General features: G+C 45.0%; 1 protein-coding gene and 1 non-coding gene across 2 annotated transcripts in view; both read left to right on the top strand.

The window, feature by feature from the left end:
• The window catches only part of Itih5 (inter-alpha-trypsin inhibitor heavy chain 5), an 86406-nt gene extending 68283 nt beyond the window's left edge, over nt 1-18123 (top strand). Inside the window, exons 10-14 of the mRNA XM_071599781.1 lie at nt 1539-2098; nt 4422-4475; nt 6528-6644; nt 8577-8954; nt 10493-18123. Of these exons, the coding sequence (XP_071455882.1) occupies nt 1539-2098; nt 4422-4475; nt 6528-6644; nt 8577-8954; nt 10493-10797 (1414 nt within the window). The 3' untranslated portion in view covers nt 10798-18123. The remainder of the gene's footprint in view (nt 1-1538; nt 2099-4421; nt 4476-6527; nt 6645-8576; nt 8955-10492) is intronic.
• Nucleotides 945-1047, top strand: LOC114100248 (U6 spliceosomal RNA). Its single transcript, XR_003584028.1, has one exon. It is a non-coding gene; the product is annotated as a U6 spliceosomal RNA (small nuclear RNA).
• Nucleotides 18124-24185: the final 6062 nt, after the last annotated feature.

Below are 24185 nucleotides of genomic sequence, written 5' to 3'. Positions count from 1 at the left end.
TATGTGATCCTCACAGAAGTTCTAGGAGATAGGTATATTACATAAAAGCCAAGTGGCCACACACAGTGATGAGAAAATGCAAAGACTCAACTAAGAAAACTGCTCATTTCTCCCACCTGTCAGCTGGACAGGATCAATTCTGCTCCATGAAGCCACTCAGGGACCCAGGCTCCTTCCATTTTATGGATTTGTTCCCCATAGGTGTTTTCCTGAGCTGCCAGGCTGAAATTAAGCCAGTATCCTTTGTTTTCCCTGCCCAGATAAGGAGAAAGGAAGGAAAGCCAACACAAGCTATTTTGTTTTTAGCAAGTATCTTTGAAATTTCACAAATCACTTGTATGTATAATCCATTGGTGAGCTCATGGTCACATGGCCATAATTGGCCCCAGTGGAGGCTGGGAAATTGCTTTTGTAGGAGGATGGACAAATGCCTACTTAGAACTCAGTTAATATAAAAGAAGGGGAGAATGGACTTGGGGAGACAGCTGGTAGGCTACCAAAGTAGTACTGTTAATATTCCAATTTTATGGCTGAAGAAACTGAAGTTAGAGAGGTTAAGCCACATGTTCCAAGACACACAGTAAGGAAGTGGCTCTACAGCCTGTTCTCTCTACACCTATGGAAAAGGGATTTTAATTGTGGCTTTATCAAGAAGCAACCATATAACAGAACCCCCCCACCCCGCCATACACACACACACACACACACACACGGAAAAAAAAAACCTAATAGAAACAAATGTTGCATCACTTAAAAGAACCACATTAAAGTCAAGGCCAGAATTCTCAAATCTAATGTGCTGCTTAAAATTCATCTGAAATGTGTATTTGGTTTTAAGAATAATATTTTAAGTGGCTCTTTGAGAAACTCAGGTGTGTATCAGGAATTTATCAGGAGTGCTTAGGACTTTGAAGTTGACTCTCATGAAGAGTGATTCATGAAAACTGCTTGCTTTGACAGCAGGTATACTAAGGTCGGAACCATCCAGAGATCAGTATGGCCCCTGTCCAGGATGATACCCAAAGTTGTGAAATGTTCCTTGTTTTTCAAATCGCATCGTTTTATGCATCTTTAAATATGCCACAGTGAAACTCACCACTCTGTATAATTAATAGGCACCAATTTAAAAATCTGGTGGCTGATTAGGTAGCATGAAACGAAGACTGCAGGGAACCCTGGGCAGAGTCGTTGGAGCATCTAAATGGCTTTTGTGTTGAGGATGGATCATCCTAATTCTGTCTTGCTCCAGAAGCAAAACTGAGGCCTCTGGCTGGAAATTTGAGGGGGACGATTTTGATCGACTCTTAGGAGGGTCTTCCTCATCATCAGAGAGTAGGTAAAGGGGCCTGGAAGCCTTAAGAGGCGGTGAGTGTGGTCTTGCCAGAAATGCTCAAGCTCCTGCTGAATGACCTCCCATGGGGCATACTGTACTGGCTCTAGTGTGGGACTTGATCACCTCTGGAGTCAGATCCACCTGTGAGGTGTGGACTCCTCGCCAGGGCTGGACCTTCATTCTCTCTCTTCTGCTGCTGCTGCAGGTTCTACGATGAGATCAGGACCCCCCTCCTTTCTGACATCCGCATCGACTATCCCCCTGGCATAGTGGAGCATGCCACCAAAACTCTGTTCCCCAACTATTTCAACGGCTCAGAGATCATCATCGCCGGGAAGCTGGCGGACAGGAAGGTGGAGCAGTTGCCCGTGGAGGTCACCGCCAGCAACAGTAAGAAGTTCGTCGTGCTGAAGACGAAGGTGCCCGTGGAGCCCCAGAAAGTTGGGAATGATGTCCCAGGAAGCCCCAGGCCCAAAGGTGATGGCCAGGGGGACCCCAACCACATCAAGCGTCTCTGGAGCTACCTCACCGTGAAGGAGCTGCTGAGCTCTTGGGTGCAGAGTAATGATGAGCAGGAGAAGGAGCAGCTGAGGCAGAGGGCCCAGGCGTTGGCCGTGAACTATCATTTCCTCACCCCCTTCACATCCATGAAGCTCAAGAAGCCGACTCTCCACACTGGTGGGCTGGAGGACATCCATGGCATGTCTGCTGCCACAGGCCCTGAGATGGTGATGCAGAGCCTGCGAGGAGCCGGCCTGCAGCCAGGTAAGGCAGCTCCAGAAACCTGAGCTCCTGGTGAGGCTGTGGGGACCTCCACAAGTTTATTTATTTATTTTTTATCATACTATAGTTTCTTTTAATAAACCAGAACCCTGCATATAGCAATAGCCTTCAAAGAGTATCTTTGATTTTTGTATTTGTATCATTATAAACTGTGGCTCTTGAGAAATGAGAAAAAATTGGCATGAGGCAAAAAATGCCCATCAGTCAATCATCAATCAGTTGAGGGCCCACCACATGCCAGCCAGTACTGGAGGCCCCGAGATGAGCCCACAGCTATGTTCTGCTTTAGTGCCTTTCAATGTCCCAAAACACATCAGAGTTGTGTTACTGTGTGCGTGGGATCGATTTCATTTTCTTGAGAAAGTTTTTTGAAGAACCAAGCTAGGGAATCTCGAGAGAATTCACCCTGGACACACCTGCCACTCAAAATCCAACAGAAGCCTCATGCCCAGTCAGTGCCAGTGGACAGGGGGACTTCGCAGAGACGGGAGCAGGAGAAAGGAAAAGTAGTAAAACCAAATCAGAGGGTCACAGTCTAGGTCATGTCCACCGGTAGAAAGTGGCACATTGGTTGGGTGTGGTGTTGTGATGAGGCCGCTGTCAAGTTGCCATCTCCTAGGAAAGGGGACTGAAGTTAACGAGCCCTGGTTAACTGCTGTCTCCTTTATTCCTCACACTCTGAGCTCTGGGAAGCACGTGGGTGTGGCAGAGAGAGCATGGAGTTAGGACCCACCAACCTCCTGACCTGCTGTGAGACCCGGGGCAGGTTCCAGACCCTCTGAGCCTCCGTTCCCTTACTGGGAAATTGGAGGTGGTGACAGGTTCCCTGAGGGCTGCTGTGAGTATTAAGCACAGAGTGTCTTGGGCATGTGACCAGTGTTCTGCAGATCTTAGCCCTCCTCTCTATGAGGCACATCATCGTGTGAGAAGCTCATCAAGAAGCTCAGACCCTTTCAGACAGGCGACACCAAGCTGTGGCTGTGTTAGAAAGACTGGCGCCTGTCTGGGGAAGCGAGGGCCGTTTTCATTCTGATAAAAGTCAAGCTGCAGGATGCTGTCACTTCGCACGCACGAGACTCGTCCCACATCCAAGGAAAATGGCTATTTGAGCAATAAGGACCTTACATAAACTACTCAAGTCTCAGTGGCTTCAGGAGAGATCAGAGGCAGATGACCCAAGACCCAAAGGACCCAGAGCACAGATGAGGAAATAACCAACTGATTGTTCAAAGGAGAGTTTTGGAGTAAGATTTTTCCTGAAGCGTTAGTGATTTTGTAAGACAATCTTCCTGTCGTTAATGCTCTGATGACATTTTAATTTTAATTTTTTAAAGTGCCTGTTGAAACTGACACTTCTCAAAGCAATCATCTGGCCTAAGGACTTCCCCCTCCTTCCTGGCCCATCTGCGCTCTGCCCATGTCATGCTCTCCAGGGACCAGAATTAGGAAGGGGCACTTAAAACCCATTTAGAGATTTTGATCTTTAATTTTATTTTTCTTTTTAAGTACTGGGGATGGAACCCAGGGCCTTGGGCATGCTAGGCAAGCGCTCTGCCACTGAGCTACGTCCCCAACACTGTTGACCTTTAATTTCTATGAGGGGTGAAAACGACTAAAGAGGAGTGTAATTTTGCTAATGCACCATATGATATTGGTTTTATTTATAGAAATTAATTTACTTTTAGGTTATCATTTAATTGAATATTTTTTAAGGTACATTTTGAATCCTTGGTGTTTCAAAATGTTTTCTGAATTAAGCTTACACACATAGCTCTGGACCCTGGAATATAACTGTCTCTTTTGTTTTTATTGCAGTAAAAACTACATAACATAAAATTTACCATCTTAACTGTTCTAAGGGTGCAGTTCAGTAGTGCTGGCTATATTCTCTTCATTGTGAAATACAGCTTCAGAAAGTTTTTCATCTGGTGGAACCGAAACTCTGTATTCCCTAAACAATAACCCCCTAGTCTCCCTTTACCCAGAACTGTATCTTAAGTGTGATAGACTGTTTCCCCCCTTTTATGTAAACAGAGATCACAGAAAAGAAAAATACTATCTAAATGCTAAACCAATAACATCATCAACCATCCTTGCTTGTTTCTTTGGAGGCCAGACTTTTCCTTTAAAATAGATGATGTTTTGAACAGTTTTTTGTTGTTGTTGTTGTTGTTTTTGTTTTTTATTCTTGGTTACAAATGTATCTGAAAACTGAATATTTCTCATCTCAGCCTGCTTCTCCAGGGCCTCTAACAGGATCCTCTTTGATGAATAACTACAGTGTTCTCTTCCTTCTCCTTTTTAGGGCCCACTCTCAAGAAACCATATGACCCAAGAATCAAAATCTCTAAAACATCAGGTAAAGAGAAGGAGGTGGTTTGGTGAATGCGTTGGGAACAAGGGAAATTTGGACAGGGGCCACCAGGAGCACATTTAGGTTAGCAGTTCACAGAACAAGGCATCATGACTGTATTTATTTAGCTCAGGCCAACAGAGTGCATGCTGAGAACCAGGACCATCTTTAAGCCATTACATAAACACCGTGGAGATCACACAGTCCCCAGGAAAGCCTGGCGCAACAGCCCTGGTGGAAGAAGAGTCGAATAACAGACATCTTCTGTGCTTAAAAGGCATTGGTTTCAGGGGTCTGGAGTGTGTGTGCTTCCAGCCCCTGGTGTCATGAATATAGAAGTGGTATTTTAGAAATTTCTGTTGAGGTAAGCAGGATTTCATTGTCATTGTTTTGTAATCCCAAACTTCAGAAGGAAGAACAGATTAAAAACATCATAGAGTTTCCTTTTGGCAGCTTCTTGGTATTATGATAAAAATGGAAGAGCAGCGTTAGGGGCGCTGGGCTTTTATTTTCCAATGTACACGTCTTCCCTTCTAAGTCTCACGATCCCTCTGCCGATGTACTGTACGTGCAAGTTCTTAAATCCAGGGACGTACTAGAGATTAGCTATGGGGATGAAATGCGTAGTCTCTCATGGATAGAATGCAATTCCTTGAACACGTGTGCTTTGTGGAATGCAAGAAAACCTTCCTCTTGGATGCTGCCTGCAGTAATCACTTTTGGACTCCTCTTTTTTGGAACAAGCAGAATCTTTCCTTGTAAAGGGATTTGGATGATTTAAATAGAAGTGGATGTCGTAGTGTGTACAGAAAGTCTCAAAGTACTGTCAGAGAGTGCCAAAAATGTGGGAGAGAACTTTTGTTTCCTCTGGGTATCATTCCCCTCCACCCACCATCTGAAGACAGATACCTTTTATTTCTTTATATGTTGCCATTCACAGGGGACATGAGGCACTTCACAGTGAGAGTAGCCAGATTTTCTCAAGGGATCTTCTGAGTGATGCTGGAGGCAGATAGAGTTTTTCTGCAGGTATAAGGAGGATGGGAAGTTGTTTAGAGCTTGAAAAGACCAGACTTCTCCTGACCCAAACCTCTGCTGTACCTAGGTGCATTCTCATGCATGTATACACATACACGAAAAACAGAGAGGAGTTCCAAAACAGGCTGTGTCTGGTGTGTAAGTCAGAAAGTACATCTCCAGTCCAGTGAGAGAAGGGAATTGATGTAGACTCTTGGGAAATAGTTGATCTGTACAACAAGACACAGGCTCTTCATCTTTGGCAGAGGTGAAAAGGGGGAGAAATGGACAAGGGACGGGGGCCAGCTGAACTTCATCTGTGGACAAAAATTTGAGAGCAGTAAAGTCAGTGTGACCTATGAGAGTGATTTCTGCCCTCATTGCTGTCACTGCCGAACCTAGTGCTTCACCTGTCACTGCCCATAAATTGGGCTTGGCTTCTCAGGACCTGCCCGCTAGGATCGCAGACAGCTGGCACTGGGAGTGTTTGTGAGACAGACTGGGGCTTCCTGGGAGAAGCGCTAAGAAACTCTTGCCATAGATAAGAAGAGGCTGCATTCTTAGACTCAATATCTTTATTTATTTATTTATTTATTTTTATGTGGTGCTGAGGATCGAACCCAGTGCCTTACACATCAAGGTAAGTGCTCTACCACTGAGCCACAACCCAGCCCCGAGGCTGCATTCTTCAGGTGGGCAGTGAGAGGAAACCCACCCAGGACATTGGGGACTGCACCTCTCCTCCCTGTCACACTCCTCCTCCTCTTAGGCCTGGCTCTGTACACTTAACTGAGGCCTGGTGCAAGAAGCACTGGATTTGGACTTAGGAGGCCTGAAGTCCGTATTTACTTTACGTGGGCTCACTGGGAGACTTTGGAGAGTCACTTCTCTCCCTTGTTTAGAAATTGGGAAAACTGTTCTTCCACCATTGTCCTAAGGAGCAAAGAAATGATGGGTGAGAAAATAGAGAGGAGTATTTACACACGGAAGACAGCCAATAAATGTCTGCCTTTCTCTCTCCTTTTTCTCCCGTCCTGGCAGTGGATGGTGACCCCCATTTTGTGGTGGACTTCCCCCTGAGCAAACTCACTGTCTGCTTCAACATCGATGGGCAGCCTGGGGACATCCTCCGGCTGGTCTCTGATCACGTGCACTCTGGTGAGCTCTGCCCTCCCTCCCTCATGGCATCAAGGCAAGGAGGGGCCTGGGAGGGGCTGCACACCCCCCCTCCCCCCGTTCTTGGGATGAATGACCAGTTATGTCAGGGACACATGGAAGAGGCTCAGTGGGTGCCACTGATGAATGAAGGGCAGTGGACATTGTTCTTGGACTTGGAGTCAGAGACCGGGACATTCAGACCCACTCTAATGACTTCGGTGTTGTGTGGCCTTGGACTGCAGTTGTCTCCCTTGTAAAATAGAGATTGTGATACTCTGCTGGTCCCACAGGGCGATTATGAAATGGATTAAATTAAATAATGGACATAATTTGGCTTCATAAATGCTTAAGAAACTCATGAAGTTATTATTGTCTTTTCATTGAGAAGCTGTGATGGCGGAAAAGCCAGAGGCCCAAACTCATCGATCTCAGTTCCTTGGTGACGTAGATGAGAAGCCCAGAGGTTAACCACACAGTCCTGTGTGCTGTGAGCACAGATGTAAAGAGACCTCTGGACCCCATGGGCTGGGGAGAAGGACTGGATAAAAGAGGTTGGCACAGAAAAAACTTTTGGAGTTCAGTGCCTGTAGCAGTGCTTAGGGACAACTATGTAGACAGCCACACAGCATGGCTTTGTGAGGACAAGCTTGGGAGTGGACCTTTCTGGTATTTGTAAGTGCTGAGAAAATAAGAGTTGTGGAAGGTCAGTCTACATAGGTCCCAGGTGGTAGGTATGTTGAGATTAAGGAAAGTTTGACCCTGGGTCTCCTTTATCACATTGTTCTTTTGAGGGTCTTTCTAGTCTTAGAGCTATATTTTCTAATGTTTCTCATCTAAAAGGGTGCAGGAATAAGATAGGGGCCTAACTGCAGCCCTTCCTGGAAGTATCCCCTCTCTTTGGAGCTATTCCATGGTTTCTGTGTTCTGCCCAAGATGGGAACTCAGCCTGGAAGTGCTTGGAGCATGGCTGTGCTCTGGCAGGGATTCTATCTCTCCAATCCTCACCCCCCCCCCCCCCACACACACACACACTCCTTGTCCCAGGGAAGACCCTTTTTCTCCTTGAATACCTAAGAAGTTACAGTCAAGATTTACTGGGGAGATGATCCCAAAGTAGAGAACACAAGAGTTAATTATATACCAATCTTTTGTTATTGAAAATTGCCTCTTGGCATAAGGGCAAAGCCCACGTAGCACACATCACTTAATTCACTGCAAGCATCTCCTGTGCACTTGCGAGTGTCTGTTATTCAGCCTGACAGCACGGAGCCCTGGGAGCTGGCTGCCAGCCTTACTAAGTCCAGAAACGCTTGTGTTCTTAGTGGCACAGGAAAAAAAAAAAAAAAAAAACCACAGGAGTTATATTTGATGGCAGTTGACAGCTTATACATATGCTTCCTTTTGCGATCCTTACAAAACTTTAGTTTGCGATTATATCTTCCCGATTTTACATGATGAAGGAATTGAGGCTTAACTTTTTCCAATGACTTATTTAAGGATGAACACCTCGGACATGGACAAACTTGAGTTTTTGGATTGAAAAACATTCTAGCATCAATGGTCTCTGAATTAGGATCTATGGCTACTGGTAGATACAAAATATTTATCAGGACCACTGAATCTTTCTCTTCTATACCCAGGCTGGAATGAAAGCACACAAACATTCAGTCCCCTTCCGTGATCTTGATCCCAGGCTCAATTTTCTTCCCTTGTTTCAAGAATGTTGTCAGACCATGGGGCAGAAAGCTCAAACATGGCTACCAGTGAGCCCGCACCCATTCACTCATTCAGCCATCACTGAGCAGCTTCTATGACTGAGTCATTCCTGCTAGAGAAACAAAGACCAGGAAGGAGGAAGGAAATTCTGACCAGAGGCCTTTGGGGGTTGGGGATTGTGTTTCTAACCATTGTTCTCTTCCCCTGGGCTTCAAGGTGTGACAGTGAATGGAGAGTTAATCGGGGCCCCCGCCCCACCTAGTGGTCACAAGAAGCAGCGCACCTACTTCCGCACCATCACCATCCTCATCAACAAGCCAGAGAGATCATACCTGGAGATCACACCCAACAGGGTCATCCTGGATGGTGGCGACAGGCTGGTCCTTCCCTGCAACCAGAGCGTGGTGGTGGGGAGCCGGGGGCTGGAGGTGTCTGTGTCTGCCAACGCTAACGTCACTGTCACCATCCAGGGCACCATTGCTTTTGTCATCCTCATTCACCTCTACAAAAACCCAGCGCCCTTCCAGAGAAACCACCTGGGCTTCTACATCTCCAACAGCAGGGGCCTTTCTAGCAACTGCCACGGTCTCTTAGGTAGGCAGCTGCTCATCTTCACGCTGGGCTTGGAGCATGGAATTAGATTCTCAAAGAGAAGCCCCTACTACCAATCTCTTCAGCTTGATTGAGGAATCCAATAGCAAATGTGGTCCTTATGTACATAGCTGTTCCTTGGCATCCACCAGGGACTGGTTCCAGGATTCCCTGAGATACCAAAATCTGAGGATGCTCAAGTCCCTCAAATAGCCTAGTAAGCCAGTGGAAGTGGTACACACCTGTAATCCCAGCCACTCAGGAGGCTAAGGCAGGGAGGATCGCAAGTTCAAGGTCAGCCTGGGCAGCTCTGTAAGAAACTGCCTCCAAAAAAACAAAAAAAAAAAATCAAAAGGACTGGGGATATAGTTCAATAGTATTCCCAGTACAGTAATAAATAAATAAATAAAATGGCATAGTACTTGTGTAAAACCTACACCCATCCTCTCATGTGCTTTACATCGTCTCTAAATTATATTATACCTCATAGGATGCAGTGTGAATAGCCGGTATTCTGAATTGTGTAAGGACTAATAACAAGGAAAAAAGTATCTATATGTTCAATAGAGATGCATTTTTTTTTCTGAATGTTTGATCCACAGTTGATTGAATCCAAAGATGTGCAATCCATAGATATGGAGTGCTGAGTATGTGTATATGAAAATTGGATTTTGGGCCTCCTGATGACTTTCTGGAATAGGAGTGGCTGTTACAAACCAGCTCTCACTAGTCTCTGGGAGAGCAAAGCAGTGGAGGATAATCATCTTAGGCTGTTTCCTTGTTCCTCTGCAAGGAGACACAGAAAAAGGGCAGCCCACTACCCTCCCGGCATGAAAGTGTTTTGCATTTCATAGGAGTCATCCACACTGATGCTGTGAGCAGCGGGCAGGCCCCTCTGGCCAACGTCCTTCAACGTGTAATTTCATGTGGGCTCCTGGCCCAAAAATGAAGGTCGAGCCATTGCCAGGGCTCTGTTTAGAAAGCAGGATTTCCTGGCACTTGAGTTGGACGCATTTTGCCGTGCCTGGCTGCCAAACATGCTCCCCGTCTCACAGATGCAGATCTGTGTCCCATTGGCCTCAGCAGTACCCTCGCCTGACCTGGAGAATTCTGAGGACAAGTGTCAGGAGTGAGCTGACTACTTTCCATATCCCACCCAGGTGCACCCACCACGTCTTGTTCAAATGGGGACCTATAACAGGGAAGGAAGAGGGAAGACCTGACCCTTTGCCCAAAGCCCTCTTCTTGTCCTCACCGTTCAACCAGAGAGTGTTTGTCCCCATTTGTTGTTTAGGTGACGACGTCTCAATGTTAGCAACCAGGCAGCTTCCAGAAGTGTCCATCACTACAAGTAGCAGCTTAGCTCTTTATTCTTCATTTTAGGGACCATGTGTGAATGCAGTCCACCTAGGGACTGGTAGTCCTGTTAACCCATCTCATTGACTTAGACCTATTGCACCTGTTGTCTGCATTCAGCATGCATTGATGCTTTTATTTATTTATTTATTTATCTACTATCTATTTATTTTTTGTCTTCTCAGGTCAGTTCCTGAACCAGGATGCCAAACTCACACAGGAGCCTGCAGGGCACAGCAAGAATCTTACCAATTCTCCACTCCCGCCAGCAGGAGGGACTTCTGAGACCATCCTAAAGGTGAAAGGGCACCGAGTCCCAGTGGTGTGGAAACAAAGGAAGATTTACAACGGGGAGGAGCAGATAGACTGCTGGTTTGCCAGGAACAATGCCGCCAAACTGATTGATGGGGAGTATAAAGATTACCTGGCATCTCATCCGTTTGACACAGAGATGACATTGGGATCCGAAACCAGCAGCCTTAATTCATAAGAGCACGTGAAACGGAAGTGACTTTGGGGGCCGCAGTGGGGCAACTCTTCTTGTTGCTTGTGCACACCTGGTTCTTGCAGTGAGCTGCGCTCCAGAGCCTAACCCTGCTGGGGTGGAGCTCTGGTGTCTGCTTGGGCAAGGGGCTGGGGCAGGAAGCTCTAGAGAAAATATTGTTTCTTTCTCCTTCCTCTCCCCCTTGCCCCCGCCCCCATCTACAGTAGAGGAAAATGGTAGTGCCAAGGAGAGAAAGGTCATATTTAAGAGCAAGAAAGTTTGTATCATATACCATCTGTCTCTCCCATCTTGTAGCCTACCAAACAGTAACCTTTTCTGATGATGCGAGGTTGCTTGAAAGGGTTTTCTCTGTAGAAACAGCCAAGTACAGGCCCTCTGCTTTTTGCCTTATATTCATGCATAGAAATCTCTTCCCTGCCGCCACCCATGGACCCTGGGCCACAGGCCATACAGACAAAACACACATTGGATCATTTAAACAATTAAATATTTTTTTAGGAGAGGATTTTCCTCTGCTGTGGAATCTTACTCATTAAAATTAATTTCATTTTTAAATTTTTAAAAACAAATTTAAAAATATTTTTTTAAATGTAGAAACATGTACATCCCAGATACCAATCTCTTTCCTTTTAAAGAGCTTTATAAACCACTTGTTTTTGCTGGTGAATATTGGTGCAATTTATTCCAATAAGCTGAGTGCTTTTGATAAACAGGAAAACCCCACGTGGATAGTGTTTATTGGGCCGTCTTGGTGCTGGGGAGTTGGCCAGTTGAAAGGCAAATTGTTAGCTTGGAACTCTTCAGTCTCTGTCAGGATTTCTGGGCCATTTTTGATTTCACCGTCCAGGAACTGAGGGAGGGCTCTGGCATGGCGCTGGCCTGTAAGGTAGACCTGGCTCAGAGGGAGCCCAGGTGTAGGAAGAATCAGCTTGCATGTTGTCAGTAGGAAAGGCACACATGTCAGAAAACCTAATGGACTTCCCACTTCTTAGATGGGCAAAAGCCAGGAAACCAGCATGAGCAGGGAATGTTGGTTCCAGAACTTGGGCAAACCTGATCCCCTAAGGAAAGTGTTAAAATCAGAGGGGCTACAAAAAAAAAAAAAAAGGCATTTCCTTCCGAATGCCCTTCGTAAAGCCTGGCCATATCACCAAGGGGAACGAGGTGTGATGGGCTGAGAGCCTCTGTGCTCCTCTTTGTAGCACTTCTCATTCTGCTGGGCTTGGTCTTCTCAGAGTCACTGGTTGGAAGCAGATGGACACAGTGGGCAGTTGAGCCAAACAGCAGAGAAAGACAGACTGTGGTCAGGGAAACAGCATATTTTGATGTGGGACAGAGTGAAAGGTTTTGTACGCGCTCACGTGGGGTTTCCTCCGTCCAGCCTGGTGCCAGGGCAGCCTCTGCATGAAACGGGAAGGCATGCGCAGCACCTGAGAGACCACCGAGCGGAGAAAATTGTTTATCGTATTTACCTTCCTGTGGGAAACATCCGTGCAGTGAAATGACATCCTCATGCTCCCATCAGAGGCTGGATTCGGAAGCCAGTTAGCGCCAGGTGATGGTACCGTCCCTCTCAGGGCCTCCTTCTGTCTGCACTTACCCACCCACCTGACCACGGCCTGTCAGCTGTGTTATTTATCTGGCTCCCATCTTACCAAACTCAGCTGTCTGCTTTCCTGCCACATACGGAAAACATATGACAGATGTTTCCATATTTTAAAGCTCAGAAAAAGAGGAGGGACACAAGCCAGGGCTGACCAGTGCCGTCCTGGTCAGATTCCCTGGACCTTCCATTACATAAATCCCAGCTGAGCAGACAACACTAATGCCAAGAGGCCCAGGCCCCTATGCTGCACGTGGAGCGATGGTCTGTTGTTCCAGGTGTTGGCCTCACACTGGAGAGAGAAGGATGTCATTAGGCAAGCCCCGTCACTACTACAGCAGAGAAACATATTCCAATGAGAAACTCAGCAGTAACTGTCCAGCTCAGACCAAAAAAAAAAAAATTACTGTATCAAAGAGGAGCTTTTAAAGTTATGTTTTTACTTTAGACAAACACCAGTCCTGTTTGTCTGCTTTAGTTGTAGATCATTCTTTATTTGCAGAAGGTATTTATCATTGAATTTTCTGTTGGAGCTGGAAATTCATATCTGTGAGTACAAAACCCCACACCAGTATAATATGTAGGACTTTTTAATTTGGTTGGAAAATGTGCTTTTTTTTTTAAATTGGCCACATGTATTATAAATGACAAGCTCTTTAAAGCAAATGCAGAGAAAAAGAGGAATTCTCTTGTCAGACAGAGAAACTAAGGCAGGGTGCAGTTGAGTGATTTTTCTAAAAGGCTTAGAGCAGGGGGAGGCTGAACTGCCTGAATCCATTTTGTTAGCTTTGACATTTTTTCACCATCTGGTCAATCATTTATTTTCCTTCTGCTTTTTTTAAAAAAAAATACTGGAAGGTTATTAAATGAGTAATTGAATGGAACTGAGAAAAAATGTTGAAGTTAGACGAGATAAATCTCCCTGTTATCGTAATAGCTCATGTTAATGAGTCATAATGGATCTTGAGCAAGTCCACATCTCTGGATTCCAACCTCCTCCCTCCTCTAACAGAGGCCTCTGAATGGGTCATCTTTAGGGGTCTACTAATTTAAAGTTTCATATCCCCCAAATAAAACGGGCTGAGCATTCCCTGTCTGCCAGGCCTGGTGCCTTATCTTCCTCTGTCTGACTTGGGTGTGATTTTGCCCTGCAGGCTAGAGGGTGAGGTGTTTGGGAGAACAGACCAGCACAACACTCCATCCGAGCTGGCCAGCTGTGAGGGAGGATGCTGAGGACTGAGGATGCAGGGGACTTGGGGAGAACTCCTCTTTGGTCCCATATCAGGAGGAACATAAAATATTTACTTGAATCGTGCCTTTATAGGTGGATTAGGAACAGGATTCTCTATCTTTTGGCCTAACTGAATGCTGTGGAACAAATTCCTGTGTTCTTCCAAAATTCGTATGTTAAAGCCTAAGTTCTCAATGTGATAGTGCTTGGAGGTGGGCTCTTTCAGAAGTGATTAGGTCCTGAGGACAGAGCCCTCAGGGATGGGATTAAGGCCCTTCTAAGAAGAGACAAGAGAGATCATCTCTCTTGCTTCTGCCGTGTAAGAGTAGAATGTTTGTAGACCAGGAAGCTAACCCTCACCAGACACCAAATCTGCTGACACCTTGATCTCGGCCTTCCCAGCCTCCAGACCTGTGAGAAATAAACGCTTGTCGTTGAAGCCACCCAGTCCGTGGTAATCTTGTTATAGCAGCCTAGGCTGAGGAAGACACTCAATCATTATGCATTCTTTTTCCTTTCTCTGAACTACCCAGAATGTACCCAAACAATGCTACTATTAAAATTTGAAAGACTCTTAGAACCATAAGAACACCATCTAGCTAAAATAAACAGCAAATAAAATAACACAACTAAGCAAATACTTAGAAATACAATTTTAAATATTTATTTTAGCAACCCGTTTTCAGTTATAAGGAGGATACAAGATAGTTCACATTTCAAGAAGCATTTTTTCTTAAACAAAAATTTGTAAAAAATAAATGATGTCTAAAAATAAGTAATGAGGTGTTTGTTTTTTGAGGGAAAATAGGATCAGGACTAGGGAGAATAAAGCAATGATCCTAACAGTGCTGCTTGTATGTAGGTCTTTCTGAATTGCAGTCATGAGCTGCATAATGATGTTTTGGTCAACAATGGATGGCATGTTAGGACAGTAGTCCCATAAGAGTTTAATGGAGCTGAGAATTTTCTGCTGTCTATTATTTTTTGCTGTACCCTTTAGATGTGTTTATATGCATAAATACTTTGCAATTTATTTGCTTACAGGATTCAGTACAGTAACATGCTGTTCATGCTGGTAACCTAGGAGCATGGGATATACCACAGAGTAGGTGCATAATAAACTATGCCATCTAGGCTTGTGTGACTGTACTTCATGATACTCTCAGAGTAGCCTGTGACACATTTCTCAGAATGTATCCCTGTCATTAAGCAATGCATGACTGTATGTAAAATGATATGAGCATGGATTAGTGACATTGGAAGAACAATGTTAAAGTAACACATTATTGTACAGTAAGACACAGCAAATTTATGGTGGCCATTCCTGTGCTCTTATAAAACTGTGACTTAGGGGTATCTTAACCACCCTACTCCCCACCCCCAGTGCATTACTGTGTGAGGACACCAGCACCCCAAACTCTCTATCACCTTCTCACTCATTTGTGCACCCTTTGCCCACCATCTCAGTTGATGCTTCTTCCATTTGGCTTGGACCTTGCCAACCTAGGTACCATTTCTAGCTTTTTCTGACATCTTACCTCCAGTTCTGAGCACTCCTGTCACATCTTGATTAGATTCTGTTTGAGCTATGTTGAATTCTGAATAAAAACGGTACCTGACTTAAACCAAAACAACCCTGAGACACAAGGGAGACATCACTGCAGACTGCGTTAAATAGAAAACAAGCCAACAATCGATTATCAAGGACTTCAAGTCAACCTGTTTGGGCTTCAGCTTCTTTAGCTTCTTATAGTTATGGAGGAGATAACTTCTAAGATCCTCTGATCTTTATCTTTTGCCTTCAGATGAAAAAAAACTTCCTCAACCGCCACAAGATAAGTTAGGAAAGTATTCCTTCAGTAACCCCAGAGAATTTGCAGTTCCGGTGTACCAGGCCCAGGGATCTAGAGAACAAAGTTCCTGCCTTCACAGAGATCACAGAACGGAGAAAGAGTGCAAAGGTTTAATGAATACTGCAGGAGAACTTTGCCGAGAGCTGTTACCTGAGCATAGTAGAGAGACAACTCGGGAAGGTAAGAGGGAGGTCAGGAAACTATTCCAGGGACAGAGCTTTGAGCTAAGCTGCCAGGAAGGGGAGTATATAAAAAAGCAACCCCATAGGACTTGTTTTCTATAATGGTAGGCAACTGGGAGCACCTTCCAAATGGAAGTGAGCTTCTCACTGCATGCATTCAGGTGCAAATAGAGCTGTTGATTGAATGGTTTCTGGGAACTCACACTATAGAAAATGCTTGGTGGAATACTAGGTTCCTGACTCCCTGCACCCCGTCCCCATGCATGGATCTCCAACCATGTCCACATCATCCGTTTCCTTTACTCCCACTCCTGGGATGCAGAAAGCACCCAGGGAAGGTCCCATGACTCTACCATGGGTCCACGTAGTCAACAGGGCTCCTGCTGGCATTGATTTTCTGTAAGTATATTGACCTTAGTGGCCCTTCTTATTTCCAGCTTTGGCTGTTACAAGACCCTGCAGCTTTCCATAGCACCTCTGCCTCCAATGCTGACGAGAAAACTGAGGAAGGACCCAGCACCCCCTCATTTACTATCCCTTATCAAAGGGCTTCTCTCTTCCCATGGCTTCCTCATCTTGGTACCTCCCTTCATTCTAGGGATGACCACCCTCCTGTGTTCTGGGTCCCTTCCCTTCTCAATTCCTCTAGGTGGTTGCCTCAGCCATTCTCTCCAGACTCTTGTTCCCCACCAGGTCCCTCTCTCCCAATTTCAAATGCATGTGGACTATCTATCCCTTCTCCAAAATGCTTGAGACCAGAAGGGTTTCCGATTTCTGAGTTGTTTTGGATTTCTGCATATTGGCATAGACTTTACCATCATGTCAGCGTTCGAGAAGTTTCTGATTTTGGAGCATTTCAGGTTTTGGATTTTCTGATCAAGGATGCTCAACCTGCACCATTCCAAAATAGTTTCATTCTACCCTGAAATGATTATCCCTTGATTGGGCTCCCTTACAGCTTCTATCTTGTTTCATATTTCTGTGTCAACTTTGGTGGATGGTACTTGACACCTCTTTTTTCTTACCTCCTAGTCCATTGCTTCAATCTCAGATTCAGCATCTGCCTTCATGGTGTTCGGGAACCATACCTTAGACATCCTGTTACCATTCCCTGCTTCCGAAGCTAACGGCAGTACCTTCAGCATGACTCTGGTGGCCTCTTCCCCCTTTTTTGAAAAGCTGGATCCTTTTGCTTCTTTTATGTAAATCTTTTCTAGCCTCATTTGATGAATCTCTTTCCTCCTACCAATCTGTGGATTACCCTGAGGTTCTTCCATGGTCCCTGGATCTGGAATGTCCTCCAGAGTCTCTTGTGGAAAGCATGAGTCCCAATGCAGAAGTTCAGAGGTGGGGCTTAGGCAGTGATTGGACGATGCGGGCTGTGACCTGTTCAGTGCGCTTCAGACTGATCCATTCAGAACTGAATGGACTACTGGGAGGTGGGACCCATTTGGAAGAAATAGGTCACTACAGCCATACCCTAGAAAGGTTTCTCTTCTCCCCAGCCACTTCCATGAGTGCTCCCCGCCCCACCCGCTGCTTCCTGGTCAACAAATGCTGAGCAACCCACAAGCCTTTCCACCATGATGTCTCACCTCAGACCCAGAGCAATGGACCCCAGTGATCATGAGCCAAAATAAATTTTTCCTCCTCTGAGTTGTTCTTTGTCAGTTATTTTGGTCACAGGAATGAGAAGCAGACTAACACAGCCCCCTACACTCTCTCTTTGAGTGACCTCATGCACTTCATGGTTCCCACAGGTGGCTCTGCATACATAGATGGCTCCCATATATAAATCTGCAGTGTGAACTTCTCTTCTGACTTCTCTTCCCTTTAGTTATTCTGCAGCTAAACTAAATTTCATCTTCAAAGTGTCTACATTCATCATATGGGTGGGTATTTGGGGATTGAAGATCTAGAAGAAAAGGAAGGAAAAATTCCAGCCCCATCTTTGTTATTTTTTTAAAGGCATGATTTTTATTGATTTTAATAATTTCATCTTTGCTATTTTTGATGTTGCAAATAAAGGTTGAAATATATGTGCTAGGTGAATTTCACAGAGATCACAGAATGTGAAAAGGAAGCAAACGCCAAATTAATTTTTATTGACACAGCGTTCTTCCTGAAATTTCTTGGTTAATCATATTATTTTCTCAAAACAACAGCTGTGTTTGTGCAAGAAAAGATCCAATATTCTGATGGCTCACTGGGAATTTCTGGTTATATAAGTTGAAAATCACATGTGTGAAGTTTATTCACATGCCCATTACATGACTTCATTGAACTATGAGTGTAAAATTTGTTGTAAATACATTTTAGTATGCTTTTAAAAATAAATTTTATTTGAAATACATAAGGGCAATGTATAAAATACAATACTCCAGATACTTGAGTGTGAATGATGGTCTGAATGCTACACAAATATACATTTGTCTTGTTAAATTTCCGTTTGGAATTTTGCCTCACTTTTCTATGATCTTTCAGCCATGAAGTTAGCATGAGTTCTATAAATGTTAAAAAAACAAGAGATCACACAGTGCTCAAGTCCAGCTTCTATTCCAAAGGCCATATGGAAAGTTACAGAGGAAACCAGCCTTCCACTGGAGGGCAAAAACAGTGAGTCAGTTCAAAAGTGAAGTGTATTTGATTGTGAAGAAGGTTCGTGCCCAGGAATATTCTAGAAACTGAAAGGTCTAGAACTTGTAGGTAACTACTTATCCTTTCAATCTCTTCATGTGCATGCTTGGAAAACTAAAGTAGAATACTTGGAGAACATGTTATGAAGAAAACATAGGATAAACTTTGTACTTTTATTGAATGACAGTTTTCTAAATTGTTCATGAAATTTGCCCATCAGAGAGAAAAAATGCTTCAAAATATATGCATGTACTTATTCTTGCATTTAAGAATAATGTTTAGTGAGCACCAAGTACGTATAAGGCTATAACATCCCTCCCCTGCAGCCCTGGAGATAATGTTTTATGTAATTAGTACAAAACAAAACAAAACAAAAAAATAGACAGCAGTCTATCTTACAGACATTCAGAGAAAACAGGGGGCTAAAAAGAGGGTTCTATAGGGGTTTAAAGGTAAAGATTGTTTTCAACCTGGAATAAAAGAAGAGCTGGCATTTGATTTAGATCTTACAGGACTGGTCAGGTTCAGAGGGGGAAGAAGATGTCTGGGAGCATTTCATGTAACAACTGATTTATTCTTCATAAAACACTATAAGTAAGAGGGAAATACATAGTTTAGAAGTAAAATTTTGGGGAAATTTTATCACTGCTGTTGCCACAGAATCAGTCTTGGGGGGCGGGCTGCCTGGCTGCAATGCTCTTCCTCCTTTTAGGACTCTGGGATGCTGTGGACAAACAAAACAGCTTCTACTGTGATTCCATGAGCTATGGGCCATGAGACCGGGGACCACCTGTATCCAGCAAATGCATCACAGGCCTGAGAGGATAAGAAAGATGGCAGGGGTCTTGCTTATGCCTCCCAGTGACAGTGATTTCAAAATAGTATTGTGTTTTTCCATCTAAAAGCAGTGTCCATTGTACAGAATTGTCCTGCTGCCATTGCCACTGGTCAGGGTGGCAGTGGACAGGGAGTTCTGATTCATGGACATGATTCCAAGCTTCCTTTGCAATCAAATCACTGTTAGAAGGATGTGGGGAGTTGAGCCAGGCTATGGAGAGCCAGACTGGGGGTTAGATTCATAGAAACAGAAAGAGAACTCATATGCATATTGAGTGGCTCTTAAATGTCACTTGTCTTCTTGGGAACACATGATTAATGAGCCAGTTTGAGCTGGCAGAGAGCATCCTGCTAAGGTGGAAGCAGCAAGAACTTCCTTTTTCTGTCAGACTCCAGCTGCAGCAATGGGGAGACACCCAGTCAGCAAGTCCCAGGAGTTTTGCAGGGAGTAAGAAAGGAAGGAGGTGAACATGGACTTGAGATGGGGGCCCCAGGCAAATGAGAGCATGAGTTTCTAATAACTGGAGGGAGGGGAAACAGGGAGGGGGTGGCAAAGAATACCACAACCAAAGGTAAAATACTTGGAAAAAAAAAGTTTCCTGTGTCATTGCCCAGTGTCCTTGAATGCCCTTGCTCACCAAAGCTCACTATGATGAATGATACAAAGTCAAAGTGGAAACCCACATTTAGGAAAGATAGCCAGTTCCTGAGGATCTGCTGGAAAGTCCCTGAGCTTGGTTTCCTGTGCAGGTGGGTGGGCTCTCTGTCCCTCCCTTCATACCCCTGGGCTAGGAGACCCTTCCAGTCCAATCCTTCAGTCTGGTTGGCTCATTCGTGTGCAGCATGTCTGGCTATTTCCACTCCTGGCACCTCAGTCCTGGAGTTTGGAGGCAAATGACAAGGGCGATGGAGTAAGAAGCTCTTTACTGGTCAGTAGGGAGCAGGAGCTCAAAGGGACTTTGAAAGATCACCAGGTGATTCTTAATGCCTTTCTGCCTGGTGCACTTGGATTAGGTGATGAAAAATTAAATCGCGGGACTTTCTCATAGAAGAAAAGGAGAAGACGAGGAGAAGAAAAGAAAGGAAGAAGAAGTAGAAGCTAAATGAAGGTCATTAGCCATGAGATCTCTCAGTAAAGTCATCCCCAGCAGAAAGTTCTTTGCCGCTGTATTCTGGGGGCATTCCAAGCCCACCATGCCCCTGCACTGGAGAGTCCCTGAATGATCCCTCTGGAGAATCCCTGAATGATCTCACTATCCAGTTGACTCCCAATTGCTGGGTCCTTTCAGCAAACAGAGTGTAATTCTAGGCACCTCCCTTGATTGTTTTGCTTTTGGTCTTCTCTCCCTTACAGCCCTTCAATCCCCCGCCTGCACTTCAACATTTAGACCAAGGCAGTTCCCAAGATCTTTCTGTGAGGTCAGGGCGAGGAGAGCCTATTCTTTCTTACTTACAGGGTCACGGTGGAACTTCACACCCGGTGACCTGCGGGTGACCACACAGTGAGTGCAAAGCAGGGCCTGGGTCACCGCTCCCAGCTCGCTTGGGTCGATTCCTCCCCAGGCAAACGCCTTGGCGCCCCTCTTGGGCCGGAGCCTGCTAGGATTACAGCTGAATGCACTGGTTAGAAAGGAAGAAAGAAAATCCCGCAAGTTAAGTAGAGTCAATTCCTGTCCCCACACGGTGGGTCCCGGGCGGCTGTCGCTGCCCCGCTTGCTGGCGAAGAAAGGAGCTTATTATGTGCGGGCGGAGAGGGGGGCCGGGAGGTGTTAAGCAGAGAAAACGGGTTGAAATTCGAGTCCGGGCGATGCTGGCAGCCCGGCGCCTGCTGTTAGACAGTCCGATGAACCCTGATAAACCCAGAGGCGCTTTCCCGCACCCCCGTGCAGCCCGGAAACTTTAGCACCCGGTGTAGAGGGGAGGGCGCCTGAGGAGGGTGCCGGCAGAGGGGAGAGAGCTGAGCTCTGGACCCCAGGCCCTGCCCTGGCTCCTGGTTCTGGTGACAATGTCACAGGGTCTGCACTGGAGGGTGCACGGCTCCCAAAGGCCCTGAGGATGGAGTCACTTAAGGGCGCGATCTGGACAAGGACCCCTTTCTGGGACATTGTCGGCTGCACCATCCTCCCAGAGCAGCTGGAGAGGACCCAGGCAGGCTCACACATACTCCCATATCCCCTTGCAGTCGGGGACCCTGGGACAACCATCCTTCTCAGTAGCATTCAGACTTCTGTGGTTCATTTCAGGCCACGGTGTCCCCTGCCCAAAGATATGAAGGTAGGTAATACCACCCAACCACATGTTTAATTAAGGAAGGTTAAAGCAGTATCCTGAAGAGTGTCCTGAAGAGAGACGTACAACCATGTTCGTAGCAGCATTATTCCAACAACCAAAGGTGGAAGTAGCCCAAAGTCCACGGAGGGACGAATGGATGAATCAAATGTGGTATATACATGCAGCCTCAGGGAGGAGGGACACTGATACACAACAGGGTGGACCTGGGGGGTTGGGGTGGGGGCTTTAGGCTAAGTGAAATGAGCCAGTCTCAGAAAGACCCATATGGTAGACTCCACTTATATGAGGTACCAGGGTAGCAACAGACACAGGAAAGGGAGTGGTGGTTGAGGGATTGTGAGGAGGAAGAGGGAAACTCAGGGGAGGACAGACTTCAGTGTTTCAAGAGGAAAAGGTTCTGGAGATCTGTTGCATGGCTACACTGAATATCCTTAATTGTCACTGAAGTGTGTGCTGGAAAATGGCTTAGCTATTACATTATGTGGTTTTTACCAAGCAAAAAAAGTGTGTTTGGGTGGGTGGTGGGGGGAGTAAGCACAGGGGACAATAAAACTTGAAAAAATTGCACAATGAAAGAAAATTACAGATAAAACTCATGGACATTGAGGCAAGATTTTTAGATAGTTTTAACAGAATCTAACTACATTAAAAGAATAACATACAAAAATTAGTTAAAATGGTAAATTTTATGTTACATATATTTTACCCCACAATTAAAAAAAAAAAAATCCTCTACCCTCTAACCAAAATCTTTAAGGGCTGATCAGGACCCAGAGTGAAGAGGGTAAGCTGGGTGGCAGGGGCCAAACCAGTGACCACAGGTGGCCTTACAGCCTGGGAAGTCCCAGTCAGGACTGCCAGAACTGTCCAGACCCTTCCTTCCATCAGTGGGATGGCAGATTGGGGAGTCCCCAGAGCTTCACATGCTACTGGGATGTTGGTGACTCATGGTTTGGCTTGGCACAGGATGGAGACCAACTGCTTAGGCCATCTGTGAGCAAAAGGAGACTGTAAGTTCCTTAGAGCCTTAAACAGAGGAAAATGTTATAGACAAAGTTCCTTGGAGGGGTAGGGGACAAAATAAAAATGCAGAAATGGAGCACAGAGAAAAGACGCTTTTGCAATTCTAAAAGGAAATGTTCACTGCTCTCCAGGGCAGGCAGGGGAGCTCCTCTCCTTCTCATCCTTATAGGCTATGCTCCTTATGAAATGCTCACATGCAGCAGCTGCCCCCATCCTTCTTAAGTCACTCAACTGTTGGCACAGAAGCCATATCGCATCATGTTTCAAATTTCCACTTTTCTGACCCCGTCTGAGGGGCACAACTGGCTTGGCCCACTGGGGTGAAAGCATAGTTTCCATGTGTTTGTATTGATGTGAACAAGACACGGTGTCCCTGGGACCTCTTCTTACCGTCTACAACCCAGAACACTGTGACCAATCTCTTGTACAGCAAGGTGAAAAACTTTTAATGATTGGTATTTGTCATAATTCAAAATAATCAAAACGAACCACTGTTCAGATCATTGTTCTAATCATTTTCATTTTTTTTTTCTTTTTTCCAAGTTAGGAGGGTTCTGGATCGAAATGGGTCTGTGAAATGAGAATCACAAGATACCACTGTTTCCCAAGTTGCTTCTAAAGTAATACTAAAAATGCTTTTGGCTTTCCATTCTAATATGTCAACTACTAACTATTGAAAAGGACTTTGGTTTCATTTGTGAGGAATCAAAGAGATAATGTGTGTGAAAGTGTTTTGTTCCTTGTTTGGAAGAAATGGCATCAATGTCAGCATCCTACCTGAGCATTATATGAAGTAGTTGTCCCCAGAAATGGAGGGGGAGGACAACCAATTCTGAAATGCTTCTTCTCTCCCACTAGAGGTTGGGCTGATAGCTCTCCGTTTTCATTTACAAACAAAACACAGTTTGTATCTGACAGCAAAATAATACATATTCATTGTTAAAGAAAATAAAACCTTGGAAAATACAGACGACCACAAAGAATTGATTTCTTTTTAATTTGATCTCTCTTTCTCTTTGAAAAAAAAGAAAATTTTCAATAGAGACCTATTTCCAGAAGATTACCTATCAGAAATAGAACACCCCACTTTACCATTTGAGTAAGCCATGCCAGTAAACATCAAGAAATGGATTCTCAGAAGTGAGATTGTGGGCTGGGGATGGAGTTCATGGCTTGCCTAGCATGCAAAGGCCCTGGGTTTGATCTCCAAGGCCAGGAAAAGGAAAGGAAGGAAGGAAGGATGGAAGGAAGGGAGGAAGGAAGGAGAGGAGGGAGGGAGGGAGGGAGAAAGCCAGTTTGATTAATTCAGGACATTAGCCAAAATTGAGAAAAATAATTTGATCCCAAGAGTCCAGTAATATTTAATTTTCTGTTTATCACAAAAAGTTGGATCCTGTTCTCCACTGTGAACTTCTGACTGACCCTCAGGAGAGACAATATGGCTTCCGGTTGACAAGATGTTTCAATGAGCAATAAAGGACCAGCATCCTAATCCTACCTGGGCAATACCCCACCCTATGGCCTGGAAAGGTAATTTAACACCTCAAAAGCATCCTCATCTGCAAACTGGAGTTGCTCATAACTATGCCATGTTGAGGAGAAAAATCAATGAGCTAATCTAAGAGAGAAATTGGTGCTGTATCTAGCATATACTAAGTACTCAAAAAAAAAAAAAAAAACAAGAAAAGAAAAAAGATGCCCTTTCAATGCATGTC

The sequence above is a fragment of the Marmota flaviventris genome, chromosome 12 (genome assembly GCF_047511675.1).
Source record: "Marmota flaviventris isolate mMarFla1 chromosome 12, mMarFla1.hap1, whole genome shotgun sequence".
Classification (NCBI taxonomy): domain Eukaryota; kingdom Metazoa; phylum Chordata; class Mammalia; order Rodentia; family Sciuridae; genus Marmota; species Marmota flaviventris.
The sequence above is the reverse complement of the archived record's forward strand: the minus strand, read 5'-3'. Positions and strand labels throughout refer to the sequence as shown.